Consider the following 17,024-nt stretch of genomic DNA (forward strand, 5'->3'; position numbering starts at 1 on the left):
TGAACCAACATCAAATGTAGCCGACTCTATGCAAGAGTTTCGCCCAAACAGGCTTTTTCAAGGCTAAAGTTCATACAACATCGGACATTATAAGTGCAATATAAAATACCGTTTTCTTTTTTTATAAGAAAAATAAGATTAAGAATGTATATTTCAACAATTTAATGTCAGGGGAGAAAGCAAAAGAAAAGAGATGCTAGAATGAGGAATTCCTAGATCAATGTCCACAAATTGTTGTCTTTTAATCAGGAATCTGATTCTAAGCATGGAGGAACATAAAAGAATAATTCAATTGCCCGGTTATGCACTTAATACCTAGTCAATCCTAGTGTACGCTTTTTATTCTGTACAAGGGGTAGCCCAACCTTTAGAGGAAATATTAATGAGTCCATTGTTTGTCACGTGATATTATATAATAAACTGAGGAAAGGACATATCTTTAAAGACTCTTAATTATTCACAAGGGTTAGACAAAAAGGATAACAATTATCCAAGTGTATAAGTGAAGACTTGCATGTGATCTGCATGGAAACAAGATCATTTACACTGTATATTGAGACTCAGTTTCCTAGGTACTCCTCAGTAACTGAAACCGAAAAAAATATCTATCTATATGAAGAAAGAGGTTTTTGTATACAATATCTGTATATAGAACCTTTCATCAAAAGTAAGTATCATTTAAATGTAATGAAGAGAGAGCCCATTTTAATTTTACCCAAACTGTTTGCAAGAATAAATGTAAGTGTTGCGCTGTAGTCAACATCCTAATGACATTATTACTATTTCAGGCGAATTCCTGCTTCCTAGAAATACGAGAAATATTGTCAATCAATATCCGGGTATGTATTCGACCATTAGGTGGTGCTGTGATGTAAAAAAAAGTGGAAGAGAAAAGCAGATATTACTTACATAGAAACATGATCGAAATGAAGAGAAATCCTGCGCCGTGTTCGGCAGCATTATTGTCGCGCGTGTGGCGTTTAGTCGCCATTGATATAGTGCGTATAACTGATGTCATCACGTATGAGCATGAAACGTAATTGATTCTGACTGCATATGGGCTTGAAAAAATATTTGCACTGCTAGAGAAATACGCAGTCTAGCTACAGGAATCTGTGTGCAGTAGCAAACTTACAAACCTTGTCAAAGTGGGAAAGAGTAATTTACCGTTTCAACGTCATGGTACGTGCAGGCAGCGTATAGCCACCCTAGGCATCATAATATTATAGAATGATGTAATTACTTGTGAACATAAGAAGTGTTCCATTCTGACCGGGAATGCTCTTAAAGAGATAGCAGTACGACTGTTAATTCTGTAAAGGTATTATTCAAAATGGGTCCTTCAAACATCGTTGTCTAATGAAGACAGATTAAGAAACATGCTTTAATTACAAGCGGCTTATGATTTTTTCAATACCTGGGGCCACCATGTCTCAGTTCCCAAAATCACAATGTTGACTGGGGCAGGGGTAGTATTTTTTCATCTCCTATGTGAAATGTGCTACCAGATCTGCTGTCGGCGATGCGTTTAAGCGACAGCAGTTCAGACAGTTAATTTCTCCCACCTATAAATAGGCTGACAAACATGAGCCTAGCAAACCCTGCTCAAGAAGAGCTTAGTGAATGAAAGAAAAGTCAATGACCCTGAAAAGGTGTGAGAGAAAGCACAAACCACATGCTCCCCTGCATAAATCTCCATTGTCCCATGTATCCTATTTGACCCCTTATAACTTGTGATAGGTATGAAAGACGGTCAACTCAAAATTAAAATGACTCGTTTACAGATTCTACATGCTTTATTGCACTGCTGCAGCAGATTATCATTACCTTTTATGCAAAGCAGTAATAATTCAAGCAACAATTAAGCTTGTGCTCTGCTAACCACAAGTACTGGACAATTGCCTGATGGCCTTCAATTATATGAAGATAAAGGACGATAAAAATTTGGCAACGAATTTAGAGATGTAACCCTCTACAGACTACAGCAAACTAAACACTATAACAATATAAGTAGGGATACCTTTCCCCTCATGTATGCCTTTTTGACCAATTAATGTCAATCACATTTTTTTAATGGATTTTAGAAGACATACCGGATTAGTGGATGACTGCATTTAACAGATGCCATGGGCACAATGAGTATCGGGTCCTGGTCGGCAGGCTATGTACTGCTCCAGTTACCTCCTAGCAGCAAATTAGCGAAATCTTTGGTGGTAATTCTAATTATCTTAGTATTGAGATGATGTATTGTTTCTACTTCATTCGAAAGAACATTCAAATCATACACATTACGTTTTGACACGATTACACAAACTTTGCTTATATGCAAAGTTACATTTGTTTTTATACCGCATCATTCACCTTTTTGGGATTTTTGATATCGCTACAGGGTATTAAGATGGACACTGGTACAGGTCCAGCAGAATTTTCATATGGAAAACCCTAAATCGGGAGAAATGCAGACATTTTGGGGGGTTTTGTGGTACACTATGTTATCAGGGTTTGGACGTTGCACTGATGTCATTTCCATGGTGTTTCCGGGCTATAGGAGCAGCAATAAATGAAAAGGGTCTTTTGGTTACTAGGGCAGAGGGAAAATGCAAGATAGCTTTGCTGTTATGTTGGTATGTGCAGTTCGAAAGCACCCGGGCTCAGCAAGCAAGAATTTCTATTTCTATAGGTGATATGTAATATGTGTAAAGGGCACGTCCGGTGTCTGTATCCAGGAGGAAGCTTAATGTGCCATAGTGAGTGGAAGCATGTGTTGGAACTATGTTACACAAGTTAGTACGAGAGGAGAGTGTTGATGGTTTTAGTACATATTGGGATGGGTTGTTCAATTGCTTTGTGAGTGGCTTACTCGAAGTGCATATTACATATTACGAAGGAGAAAGAAGGAATTTGAGTGTGTTAGTAAGGGGTGCAGCAGTTGAAGTCCAAACAGGGAGTCAAATTATCATAGCCATGTGCATCCATCTTAGTGGTGGGGAGTAGCTAAGAGCAAAATTACAGCGGGGACACCTAAGTGCAAATTACAGTAGGGAAAACCTAAGACAAAAATATAGGATAGCCCATCTAGGTGTACAATTACAGTGTGGATTACATAGGAGAGCAATTAAAATGGGGACACACTAGGGTAACATTACAATGCATAAAAACCTAAGAGCAATATTACAGTGGGGAACACCTTAGGGAAAATAACAGTAGGGAACATGCAGGATCAACATTCAGGTAGAGAACACCGTGGAGCAAATTGCAGAGGGGAATAGCATTGGAAAACATCTATGAACAAAATTACAGTGGGGAACCCCTAGCGACAATGTACATGGTAGAAAACATAGAAGTAGAATTACAATTGCTAACAACTAGGGGCAACGTACAGTGGGGAGCATAACTGCTGAACCCATATGCATGCATAATTATTTGCCGGCCCCATACCCTCACCCGGAATAATTTGGCTCACACATTGTTCTCAAGTGTTGGCAATAAAAGGCTGTATGTTTTTATTGTACAGATACGGTTATGGAGATAACATTAATCACATATCATCTTAGTAACATACTTTTGGGCACCAGGTCTTGGGGTTACCCCCTCTGGCCCGTGCCCGCCTTCTCATGTCACACGACTTGTTGTGGGCACCGTACAATGCCTTGTACTTCTTTTCCTTTGCTCTTCTCCCTTATTTGTAGGGTGGGAGGGTTTTGTGGTAAAGAAGCAAAGGTTTGGAAGGCACTGAGTAAACAGTGCACCTCCGGTGTGTTTGGGTCCCCGTTCAGGGTCCACAAACTGTTTGTGTTTTCTCACAGCATGCCGCTCTGTATTTATAAGACCCAGGGGAGCCCTGTGTCTTTGATATGTATAATAGTGTGGGCTGGTGTGTTCCAGCCCCCGGCCGGATAGCCGACTGTCTGGCCCCCTGGGGGGGCAGGTCTTTGAACCTGATCGCTGCCTGACTGTTGGTTTCCTTAGGTGCTTAGCACCTTGCTGTATGGAGGAAGGGTGAGGTGATTGTTCACACCTCACCCTTCCTCAGCTTTGTGTTGCACAGACTGCGTGTCTCTTTGGCTTGGGGGAAGGAGAGGAGCAGAGAGTGGGAGAGGTTGGGCTGCCCCTCTCCAGGCCTGCTAATGGTAACAGCAGTTACCTTGCCTCGCTTTGGGCGGCCCTGCAGCATTGCCCATAACTGCTGAACCCATATGCATGCATAATTATTTGCCGACCCCAGACCCTCACCCGGAATCATTTGGCTCACACATTGTTGTCAAGTGTTGGCAATAAAAGGCCTTAGGTTTTTATTGTACAGATATGGTTATGGAGATAACAATGATCACATATCATCTTAGTAACATACTTTTGGGCACAGGGTCTTGGGTTACCCCCTCTGGCCCGTACCACCACACGTGGGCAGGTTGGCGGCTGACCACGTTCCCCCGAAAGAATCTCCTAGTGGCAACCCCTGGAGGCTAGAGTTGCTGTAATTTCTCTAAAGAAATGTTCCATGCCCTGGTTTGATAAATGGGTGCCGTCTTTGTGGAAAAGGTCCGGGTCACCCAGTGTAATGGCCGGGTGCTTTATGAAGCCCAGTCCTCTTGCTGTACAGAATTTCTCTAGCCCCCTGTTGAGTTTTCTTCTAGAAATGTCTATCGATTTGTAGCAGTTGGCCCCTTGCCATTTCTTTCTGAGTAGGATGGCCGAGAAATATATTTATGTTCCCCTCCAATTATGTGAAATGCCTGCTAGGGAGGAGCACATGTCCTCGAATACATTTCTCCTTCCAATGGCTACCAGGTCATTGCCCCCTAGGTGTATGACCAAAAATTCTGGCGGGTCTCTGTATGCGACCAGTTCTGCTAGGGTTTCGTGGATCTCGGCCCATCGTAGGCCTCTGTATACCCACCATGAAGAAATGGTGTTTCTGAAAGGTGGCCTTTCTTTGGTCTCTGCCCATCGGCCCGTCCTGAAGATAAATGAGTGGCCAACTATCCATGCTGATTGGAGAGCGGTCCTCTCTTCGCCTGTTGTTTCTGTAGGAAGGGGGAGAAAGCAAAATGAGGGAGGATGTCTATATTAGCTGTGGCCTGATGTATCTTTTGTAGCAATCTGACTTCCATCCCCCTATGTTTTTTAGTTGTTGGAGAGCTAGGCCTCCTTGCCATGCTGAGGTGGCGGCACCTATTCTGAATGAATGGGTGCCAAAACCCTTGGGGTCCCACCCTGCTTTGCTGATTGCTTTCATTAGCACCCCTTTGAATGGGTAGCGGCTTAGTGCCGAGGCGTCCTTGTGGATTAGAAACCTCCCCCCTTTGCGTGTGATAAAGGTTGTTGATACATACCGGGCAGTTTGCTGCAACAAATGTTGATGGTTCTTTTGGCCCCAGTTTTTGATTGTTGGATTTCTATGCTGACGCTCTTTTGTCTAACCCTGACCTCCATGACACCCAGGCCATTGGTAGCCTTGGTGCTGGAGGCAATGAGCTCTCCAACACGGAAAGCCCCAAAGTATTCCAGGAAAAAAAGCTGTTTTGAATAATAAGATCTCATATGGATGCCAGCATATGGCATCCAGCTGGTTTGCAATTTGTACCAGTTTGTTGAAATACAGGGGGCAGCGGGTGTCCACCTGGGGGCCCTCTATTCTATCCCATCCTTTCATTGCGTAGGAAATAAGAGCGCTCTGCGTGGGGTCTGAATCACCCTGTATTTTTGAAAAATACGAGATTGCAAATAGGTGTCTTTTTGCCCAATCTCTCTTAAAGCCTTGTTCATGCGCCCATTTTAAAAATATTTCTATGTCTTTAATCGTTATTAACTCTACATGGTTTACGCCTGTGGCTTTAAATACTGTTTATAAGCACTTACTGTTAGGAAGCCTACAGAGTTGTTGGCACCCATTTATTGAGAGGTGCCTGCTTCTTGTTGGGCATCCCGGCCATGGCTCTCTGGCACTGGCGTTGATGCCGTTATTTTTGATTTTCCATTATTGCCCAGCATTCCGCTGGTATTGGCGTCATCTGTTCCTGGGCGTGAGGCGCTAGCTCCTGGAATCTTGGCCACTGAAAGCGAGATAAAGCATCTGCAATGTTATTATCCGCCCCAGCGATGTGCTTTGCTTTGACCACAATGTTTTCTTGTAGTGTGACTGCTGTGATGGCTCATAGGACTTTTGGCACTAGAGGGCATTTGGTAGACCTTCTGTTTATGGAGCCTATTACGGCCATGTTGTCGCACGAGACCAAGAGTTCCGTGTTAGCTAGCTGCCTGCCCCAGATGTGTAATGTTAGCCAAATGGGAAATAATTCTATGAGGGTGATGTTCTTAGTCCACCCCACCTGTTGCCATGAGTTGGGCCAGTGTCCTGCCACCCACACTGAGTCTAGTATGGCTCCAAACCCCTTAATCCCGGGTGCATCGATGAAAAGGACCCTTTTTGTCCATGTGTTCAAAGGCATACGCCAAAGTGAGGTCCCGTTGAAATCTTTTAGGAAATTACCCCAAATTTCCAGGTCTTGTTTCACCTCTGTGCCTAGCCGGATGGGTAGGTGGGGTTTGGTGTATGATTTTATTTTTATTTCCAGACTTCTGGAAAATACCCTCCCTTGGGGGATTATTCTAGCAGCGAAGTTGAGACTCCCTGCTAATGATTGAATTTCTCTAACTGTGCCCTTGTTTTTTGTTGTCTGGCCTTGTATTTTCTCCAGGGGTTCTGCAATTTTTGTCTTTGGGATCTTGCATAGGCTCTGTACAGAGTCAATTTCAATGGCCAGGAAAATTATGTTGGTGGCATGTTTGGTTGTTTTATCCTTTGCTAAAGGTATGCCCCACTGTGCGGCCATTCCTTCTAATTTTGCCAGGGCCTTGTTGCATTCATCAGAATTTGCTGGGCCCATTACCATGAAATCATCGAGGTAGTGTACTACTTTGGTCCTTGGTCTCTGTTTTTGGAAAGCCCATTGAAAAAAGGAGCTGAATTGCTTGAATAGGGCGCAGGATACTGCGCACCCCATGGGGAGGCATCTGTCTACATAGAATTTGTTGTTAAAAGTAAAACTTAACCATTGCTGGGAATCTGGGTGGACTGGCAATAGTCTGAAAGCGGATTCAATGTCTAGTGTGGCCATCAGGGCGTTCCTGCCACATTCCTGTATGAGTCTTACTGCCTCTTGGAATTGTGTGTAGGATACTGCGGATTCCGTGTGTGGAATGCCATCATTTAGTGATTGGCCTTTGGGATAGGATAAGTGGTGAATTAGCCTCATTTTACCAGGTTCATTTTTTGGGGACCAGCCCTAGTGGTGATATTATGTAATCTTTGAGGGGCATGTGGTCCCAGGGTCCTGCAATCCACCCTAACAGCAATTCCTTCTTGATTTTGCTCTCCACTATTTGGGGGTTGTCCCTGGCCGACTTCAGGTTAATTGGGATGTTCTGTGACCCTCTGCCCTTAAAGGGATGGTAAACCCCTTGGTGAAACCCTGCCAGATTGCCTCGCTGGATTCCCTGTCTGGGTGATTCATGAGTGCTTCTCTAAAATTGTTTGGGTTGATGGGAGTTCTGCCTGGTGCCAAACCTGGGGTTGAAAGGCAGTGGATGGTGCTAATCCTTTGCATTTTTGGCTGGCAGTCTGGTGCAGTTGCTTGCTGCGTGGTCACCGTTGCAGTTTGTGCAAGTGTGTTTGTACCAGCAGTCCTTACCCCAGGTGCACTGGTTTTTTTCCAAAATTCCTGCATGGAATGTTGGCTTTTGGAGAGTGGTTTTTGTTCTGCCTGTGGGTATTAGACTTAGCCACCCATGGCTGGTTCTTCCGAAAGGGCTGTTCCCCCTTTTTATTTTTCTCGTTATCGTTATTTCTGGGACCCTGTGCATTTTTTCTATTTTTGGAGATGTTCTGTGAGGCCTCTTCCTCCAATGTGGGCTCAGCGTTTAACGTGTATAAGTCATTTTGGACCTCGTCCCATTCTATGGCTGGCCTCTCTGACATGCTTCTCCTAAATCTGATATCATATGCTAGCCAGGTCTTCCCTTTTGGAGTGATTTTTACTTCTCTTATTTTATCCATGTTAGCCCATAGTTTTCTGCCATCATTGGGGAATTTCTCTTCGTACATTGTTGCCAAGATGATGTAGCCAGTTGTCCCAATTCTGTTCTACCTGGGCATTTCTGGCTATGGCTTTCTCTTCTATCTTTTTGGGATCCCTAAAAGCATCTTTCCCTTTGCGTTGGGCTTTTATAAGTGAAAGGATTTCTATGAACTCTTTGGCCCATATGGCCTCTTTGATTGTGGTGTCAATATTCCATGCTAGGCATCTTTTATATCTATTCAGTATTTCAGTCTGGATGGATTTCAATTTTAATTTTAATTGGGCATTGCATATCATTGCTATGTCTGTTGGGTTGCTGTTTCTTTGCCCTGTCTGTCCCAGTGGTTCTGTACTGGGAATTTGCCCATGCTTTTAAAGCACCTGTTGGGTCTGCGGTGGCTGCATTTGGCGCAATTGTGCTGGCAGCTGTTTGCATTGCTGGCACCTGTGGCAGTGGTGTAGCTGGGGCTGCTGTTGTTGGGATCGTTGCTGGTGGGGGGGTCACCATTATGGTAGGTTCTAGGGGTATTTTGGGGTTTGTGGGTCCCTGCTCCCCTGTTTGAGGTAATTGTTTCCCCCTTATTTCGCGCAATAATTGTTGCATTTCCGACATGTTCTCGCACAATTTCACCAGTTTTATGTTACCTTTTTTAAGGCCATCTGTCACTTTCTGTCTCTTTGGTGGTGTTGTGATGTCATCTTGATTGGGTGGTATGGCTGTCCTTACCTTGGTAGGCCGTACATATTCTCCCTGACCCATGCCCAACCATAGTGTTCCGCTGCCACGATGGCTGCCATAAGGTGGGGTGATTTGGGTTTCTGTGCCGGTGTTGTGGGTTCCTGTGATTTTCATTTGGGACCCATGTTTCCTTTCAGCCTGTTTGATTAAAAGAAATTTGAAAAAGGCTGTGTTTGGCCCTGCAGGGATCTGAACCCGTGTCAGCAGTCTCTGCACAGATGTCAAAATGAGCTCTCTACTCGTCGCGCAATACATACCTCTCAACTATTTGTCTCGCAAAGGCAGGTGAAATCACCCGATTTTGTTTTTTCGCGGGTGAGACGCCCATTGGAATGAATGGGCATGCAGGAGGCTTGGCGGGTGAGTCAGCCATTTGCAAGGCGGGTGACACCCGCCAAAAGCGGGTGAGTTGAGAGCTATGGCAATAGCACCGTCTATCATGCACATTATAATGCTTGTTGTATTATTTGTGGATTCTTGTGGGCTTGCAAAAAATGCTGTTTCCCATGCTGGGTAACTGTAGAGTGTTGCCCCAAAAAATATTTTGGTTTATGTTCAGACAAACTGCAGCAGTGGTCTTTGGTGAGCTGAAATTATTTCTTGTGCCCAGGTTCGAGTTATGCGTATAAACTATGCCTTTGTTGTTCACTGCAATTAATTGCGTGTGCCCTGTTGGCCTGTGCCTTAAAAAATGCCCCAAATGCTGTATGAAACAATAGTTGTCTGCCTACTGCCTCAATTACAATGTTCGTTGTACTTTTGCGATAAGGTTTCCCCGGAACGGGGTTTCCCCGCAGCCTCTGTGTTTAAACTTTCTATATTTCTATTGAAATTGATGCGCAGCGCGCGTTCTGGGTCCGCCGGTGAGCGGCTGCCCGCGGATGTTTATCTTTGTTGCACGCGGTTAGAAAAAACAGTGTTCTATTTCATGCTCGCAGCCCAGCGTGGCGGCTTACCTGAAATTGGCGCTTGACTGAAGCCACTGCCTACGCCGGGCTGCTCTGCAGGTTCCTCCCTCCTTCCTTCGCGCTGGTAAGTGGAGTCCTGCTTCCCTTCGGTACGTCCCGGGAGACTTTCTTTGTTTGTTCAGTGTTCCCCGCTCGCTGCCGTGCAGCGGTTCATGAACAGTTCAATGTTCAAAGGGAAACAAAGACGCTGCGAATGCAACGAACTTCAGAGTTTGCTAAAGAAGCAAAGGTTTGGAAGGCACTGAGTAAACAGTGCACCTCCTGTGTGTTTGGGTCCCCGTTCAGGGTCCACAAACTGTTTGTGTTTTCTCAGAGCATGCCGCTCTGTATTTATAAGACCCAGGGGAGCCCTTAGTCTTTGATATGTATAGTAGTGGGGGCTGTTGTGTTCCAGTCCCCGGACTGTTGGTTTCCTTAGGTGCTTAGCACCTTGCTGTATGGAGGAAGGGTGAGGTGATTGTTCACACCTCACCCTTCCTCAGCTTTGTGTTGCACAGACTGCGTGTCTCTCTGGCTTGGGGGAAGGAGAGGAGCAGAGAGGGGGAGAGGTTGGGCTGCCCCTCTCCAGGCCTGCTGATGGTAACAGCAGTTACCCTGCCTCGCTTTGGGCGGCCCTGCAGCATTGCCCACAAGTGGGCAACACCCAGGAGCATAATTGCTGTGGTGAAAACCTAGGAGCACAATTGCAGTGGGTAACATACAAGAGCATAATTATAGTGGGAACACGTAAACAGTGGGGAATAACCAGGAGCATAATTATGATAAATACGTGTGATAGCGATGATATCTGGATTGAAAGAACTTTAAGGTGATCTCCCTTACCTGGCTGATGATTGGTCTATGGTATTGACAAGAGAACAGAAAAAACGGGTGTCACCCTTTAACATTGCTCTTTGCTGGCTACCCAGGCTATGCTTCCCTGAGGGTCTCGGGTAAATAGAGAGCTCTGGTTCACATGTCTTCCTCCGGATCCAGTGGAGGGAAGGGAGCCTGTGTTTTGTTGTGAGTTGGAAAAGGGACATGTGGTCGGAATTTTGAAAACAAACATATATTCAGGCTGAGTAGCATGCTGCTCAAGCTCCCTGCAAACGGGGACACATCAAAACTTCACCAAAATGCAATCCTGATAAACTCTTTTGCTTGATTTGACTAAACTAAAGTAGTAGCCAGAATTTCCCAATGAAATGCTCACCTGCCATTTAGAGCAATGTGATAATGTACAGGAGTCCTTAATCTCCCTAATTTAGCCCAAAAAGTAGAACGCTTCACAGTGTTGAATGCTGTTCGGTAGTCTAGAAAGCAGAAATAAATCTGAATAAGTTTGACCTTCCTGAGATGCTAAACGGTCCAAAATGCTTCAATTAGTTGAGGCAGAGTTGTCGTGGTGAAATCCAGTCTGACTAAAGGTATGTTCAAGTTGTCTGAAAGTTGTGGGCAGTTAAATTAATATTTTTTACAACTATCGTGATGGGTATGAGTCACTAACAAATGCACTCAGTGCAGGGCAAGCAACAGTAAGCAGCATTTAACATTCTTTTCTATTTATTTAACAGTTTATATTGGCAGTTGTTACTTCACAAATTCATTTCTGTTATCTATTGCATCCCTGTCTAATACTTGACAAGATCAGGCTCGTCCTTAGCTCATTTATAGTTCATGCATACGCATTGTATCCATACAAGGGCCCTCCCCCACCCCTTTGATATGTACAGCTGTTGTTTTTTCTGGGTTCATAAGAACCAATGGGACCAATAAAAGGGAGCACCCCTCTCACGTTCCGTCCATTGTTCTCTATAATCTCACACATTCATTTTCATAACGTAAGTCCATATACCTCCTTAGGTTTTATATTCACCACTCAATCTAAAATGAAGTATTGTCTAATGCAGCCATGTCGTTAATTTCTTCAATCCTCATTTCCACTTAAGGCTTTTGTCTTGATTTCCAATTCCTGATCAGCACCCTCTTTAGAATCCTCACTGTTCATAGTTTCTGGTACCTATCTTCTCTTTATGAGCACAGTAAAGGACCGAATAGTACCAACTGTATGCATCTACCTCCATAGAGGTCCCCAAAACCATGTTCATTATCTCTCACACCTCTGCCTATAAATCCTGCAGATCAGCTTACTCCCAGAACAAGTGTACCATCGTAACCTTCACCGTTTCACAGTTCCAGCATGTATCACCTTCCAGCAGGGCCCTCATGTACATTTTCTATGGTGTCCAATACGACATAAGAACAGATCTTTGCATCATCCACCTCACTTGCACGTCCTTTTGAGCACTGCCAAATATTGATGTACAACATAGACCATTCCTCTCTATGGATGATTTCACAGACCTCCCCATGCCATTTTTATCCAAGCTTCAACTCCCCCATATTGTGCCCACTCTTTCCATTCCAATACCCAACTGGACTTGTGATTCTGAGAATTTAGCATTTTGCACTATGGAAATTGCCTCCTTGAGATTCCCACTGCCCACTTTCCCCACACCTTTCACTAGGCATTCGTACATAGACTCACTTAGATTTGGTAGGTGAATACACATGCCCGCTGGCCTCACGGCTCACATAAAACAACACAAATGGATACACAAGCAGCCAGGGGGGGGGGAGGGGTCATCGGCTACACTCATACGTAACCAGGATTAAGGGTTAAAGTTAAAAAGAAGAGTCTTGATGGCTTCGTATTGGCAGGGGGAGGGAATTCCATTCCCTTGGAGCTTGCACATTGAAGCTTGCCCCACCAAATCTGACCAACTTGAAATGCGGTTGCAGGAGTTTGCAGGAGTTGCTCGAGTGAAGGAATCTGGTGGAGTGGGCCGCTGTTAAGGGAGGGGCAGTGGCTGACTGAAATGTGTACGTCAGTGTGAGCACCTTATGATTGATCCTGTACTCAACTGGTAGCCAGTGAAGGGTTGTTTTGCAGGTGTGACATGATCATGCTTAGCTAGGCCCTGAACGCCCCTAAGAGCACTCTTTTGGGCAATCTGAAGGCATAGTAGATTAGCTCAGGAAGTCCCTATCAGGAGGCTGTTACAATAATCTAGTCTTGTATTAACAAGGGCAGAAGCAAGAAAAGATTGGTTTTCAATGGACAAATAAGGTTTTATTTGATACAGAAGTTTGGTCACAAAGAGGAGCAGAGGTGAGAAACCTGAGCTTTCATGGAAAGTTCCACATCCAGATAGACTCATAGGGCCTCATTACGACCCAGGCGGTAAGGGGTTTACGGCAGCGTAAACAGCGCCGACCCTTACCGCCTGATTCCGAGGTCCCTTAGCGCCATGGAGGATTTAACACCTGCTTTTAGCAGGTGTTAAAATCCATGGCGCTAAGGGACCTTGTTGTTAATTACGCCACCGTAATTTACGGTGGCGTAATTAACGCCTTCCCCACTCCCATTATGCCCTATGGGGCAAAAATGGGAATGGGGAAGGGTAAATGGGGATTGGGGACTTACCGCCCCGCCTACCTCGGAATGGGGCGGTAAGTCCGCCAACCACCATGGCGTAAACATAGTTTACGCCATGGTGGTAAAGGTATGACCCAGGCGGTAACTTACCGCCTGGGTCGTAATGAGGCCCATAATGTCTAAACCTGTTTGGCAAAAGGTATCATGCAACCCATGATCTTGAGGTGGGTGTAAAGAGTGTCGAGGTTTTTCAACCAAGGGCAAGATGCGAAGATAAGGAGTTCTGTTTTCTCCTCATTGAGGGCCAGAGAGTTAAGGACCATCCATGATGGAATAGCAGTGAAAACTCTGTTTACGACTTCAGTGTCTTGGCTGTGATTACCCAATAGCTTGAACAGAATCTGGGTGTCATCAGTGTAGTAGGCGTATTGAACACCCAGACTGTCAAGGAGGTCGATAAAAGGCGTGATGTAAATGTTGAATAAGGTGCGTGACAAACACAAGCCTTGGGCTACCCCACAGGAGGTGACAATGTGGAGGCCTGTTCACCATCAACAGTACTCTGAAAGATCTTGGGCCCAGGAAAGTTCCACTGGGCAGCTGTCTCTGACCAGCAGGCAATGTCCACAAGAAGATTGTGATCAACAAGATCAAACACTGCTGAGAGATCTAATAATATCAGCAGCGCCAGACAACCCCTGTCCACAATACTAGAAATATTGGACTTTAGATCTAATTATGCTGTTTCAGTCGGTGTCTAGTCAAATTGTTGACAGACAAATGGTCAACACAATTTGGTCGACAGGACAAATGATCAAATTTTTTTTTTAGTTATCTATATTTTTTAGGTTTTCATTTAGGGAAAAAATGGGGTTTTTAGCAAAAAAAAGGGTTGGGGGGTTACCCCCCCCAAAAAAATAAAAAATGTGAAAAAAAATAAAAAAATTCGACCATTTGACCTGTCGACCTTTTGGTGTCGACCATTTGTCCTGTCGATCATTTAGATTCGACCAGTTGACCTACAACCGTTTCAGTCCAGTGTTTAGATCTAAAGCCAGACTGATGAGTACCTAGGATGTTGTTTTCCGCAACAAAGTCCTAAAACTGAAGATAGGCAAAACGGTCCAGGATCTTCAGGAGGTATGGAACATTAGTAATAGGTGCTAATTATTAGCCATGCAGGGGTCCAAGTAACTTTTTTTCAATAGACGGGTGATCCAAGCATCTTTGAGACATGCTCTAAAAACCCTCTTGTTCTGATTCTTGGTCTGCTTGCTGCTCCTTTTCTGTCCGGCTCCTGGGCTCCTTCTCTCTAGCGCCATAATGCCTCTGGGCGACTGTGCGCTTTACAAAACCACGTAACATAACAGACATAAAGGCACACAGCTGTCTCTAAAGGAAGTGTTCACAATCTTTGTGAGCCACAGGACCAAGAAATCAAGAGAGAACTTAAAGATGTTGGCGGGGCATAAATCACCAATGCATGAAGGTAGGTTTCTGATTGGATACAATCTTAAGAATGTCCAGCTCAGTACATTGTCGGATTACAAACTAGCTTAAATTGAACTCACTGGATGACCCAGGTGGAATCAGTGGGGGCCCTATGGCAATAGGACAGTCTTTCAGATGCAGTTGGCGCAAGGTAATAACTTGTTGGTGGACAGCAATTTTCCTCAAACTCATCTTGTATCCCCTGACACGAAGTAGAGTTATTTTCCACTGTGGAATTTTAAAGAGTTTTCTGGAGCTGGACTGGGCGTTAGTGATTCTGGTGTTAAGGTTGTTAGATTTGGCTTTGATGGTAGCTCTTTTAACCAGCATACAGACTCCTTATGTGCTGCCAATGTAAGGGGGCAGGGATTCTTTCTCCAATCCCGGTCAAGGACTCTCTTCTGTTTTCTAACCTCAATAATGTCATTATTGAACCAAGAATTCTCCATGGTCTCAGGCTTCGTTATTTCGGCCTTCTCAGGGGCTAAGTGGTTAATCGTGGTTTGTACAGATTGCAGGAAGTGTGATGCCAAGAGAAAAGGGTCGTCGAGGTGTTCTAGCGCTTTTAGTTTGGAAGCTAAGGAGCCTGCAAAAATAGGAGGAGTAATACGCTTAAGGTTCCTGATATTTCTTTGTACACTCGGTCAGTGCTCCAGATAAGATTTGGAACTGCCAGTATTTTACTCCCTATTTTTTAAAGTTGGGAGTAAGATTATTTTTTAGAGAGTAAACTGGAAATGGAAATGTTTTTGTAATAATTATTTCTTTGAAGCTAGTTATTCATGCACATTAAAAGATACTTTTTTACTTCTTCTGATCAGGCAGTTATAAGAATAGTTTCTTCCTCTGGTACTATGTGCACTACTGGTCCAAGCATATCCCTGGAGATGCGTGATATAAGCAGCGGCACATGGTCCTACATGTCTGTTTCCTATTTTTTGGGAGTATTTGCCTATTTTTAGGGATCAAAAGTGGCCAATACACCCCTTATCAGCAGGGCGCTCTCGGTAGCTTGTCTAATCGCAAGGGTTGGGTTGTAAGGTAGCATTATTGAGAGCATGACTATTGCGTGGTCAGATGATGGGCATGAATGAGTGCTAATGGGTGAGCTGGAGATATTATGCTTCAGTACCCGGTCTAATATGTGACCATCTCTGTGGGTCTGTTCTTCTACCACCTGAGAGTAATCTATAGTTTTGAAGGACGCAAGTGAGGCTGATACTTGAGCATCCTCCCTCTTCTCTGCCCACAGGTTGAAATTACCCATCACAACTACAGGAGATTGAGGACTAGGGGTGTAACGGTACATGTAATTTACAAATAATAGCCGTTCTCTGATCTACACCGGTTTACCATGAGGCCTGCTGTGAAGCCTTCCCCTGATTTTGCAGTTGGGTGCACATGTGACTGTGCACAGAGTAAACTCTGAAACATGTGCAGTGTGATTTCTGGCACGCAAGCTGGGAGGCTGTGTGCCTGCGCTGCTTCAGTAGCGCGACGTGCACTGAAGACAGTGGTGGTGGCAAGCAGCGCTCCTCATTGGGCTTCACAAAAAAACAGCCCACTTTGCTGCTGTTTAATCGATGCCCAACTGTCCGAGATACCAGCTACCGGTCCGGACCACCAGTCAGCGCTGTGAGAGGCTCACTGAGCAGAGCAAGTATGCAATGCTGGTGTTGTGTCTCTGAGCTTCAACTTCAACAGAGGTCCGTTTTAGAGCCGTGTGCCTCCCTTGTGAACTGGATGATTTCCAAACAGCCCTTTAAGCTGAGTAGCAGTACCCTCGAGATAGATGGGGATGCAGATTCATACTCATGCATCAAATAATTAAGACAACTCAATAGTTTGGCAAAGTGAGTCAGTTTAATGGCAAGTTCATAAAACGGGGAGTACAACGAACATCAGCAATTGCTCGATCTTCTAGCTCTCTTTACTTTTAGAAAAAACACAATATTTATAGCAAAAATTCATAATTTCTGACATACAACCTGCGCACATACTAAAGTAATTCTACATGGCAATCTTAAAAACCTAACATGCAATGTGATTGGTTATTGGAAGGTAACTTAACATAGCTACTATAACTGTTTATGGTAACGGGGAGAGGGGATTGGATAATCAATGTCAGGTGGGGCACTCTTTGTAGTTTGGCCTTGAGTCTGCTCTGTGCTCTGAGAACTTTTAAGGAGTATGGGCATGGCGGGGATCCATGCATAGGTGTGAAAATAATAAGAAAAATAAGAACAGGAGTGCCACAAGTCTAACACTTTCAGCACTGACCCTAAATAAGAAAGAATAGGAATACCAAATAATATGTCTTTCTGGAATTC

The 17,024-nt window shown here is 44.4% G+C and overlaps 1 protein-coding gene across 4 annotated transcripts in view; it reads left to right on the top strand.

Moving 5' to 3' along the window:
• The window catches only part of LOC138453590 (blood vessel epicardial substance-like), a 904,667-nt gene that overhangs the window by 524,883 nt on the left and 362,760 nt on the right, over positions 1-17,024 (top strand). The window contains exon 6 of one of the 4 annotated variants that reach the window (XM_069606590.1): positions 11,192-11,204. The exons of the other annotated variants lie outside the window; for them this stretch is intronic. Coding sequence (XP_069462691.1) covers positions 11,192-11,204 — 13 coding nt within the window. The remainder of the gene's footprint in view (positions 1-11,191; positions 11,205-17,024) is intronic. 4 annotated transcript variants of the gene reach the window in all.

This window comes from Ambystoma mexicanum, chromosome 4p, assembly GCF_040938575.1.
Source record: "Ambystoma mexicanum isolate Mex_15411 chromosome 4p, UKY_AmexF1_1, whole genome shotgun sequence".
Taxonomy (NCBI): Eukaryota; Metazoa; Chordata; class Amphibia; order Caudata; family Ambystomatidae; genus Ambystoma; species Ambystoma mexicanum.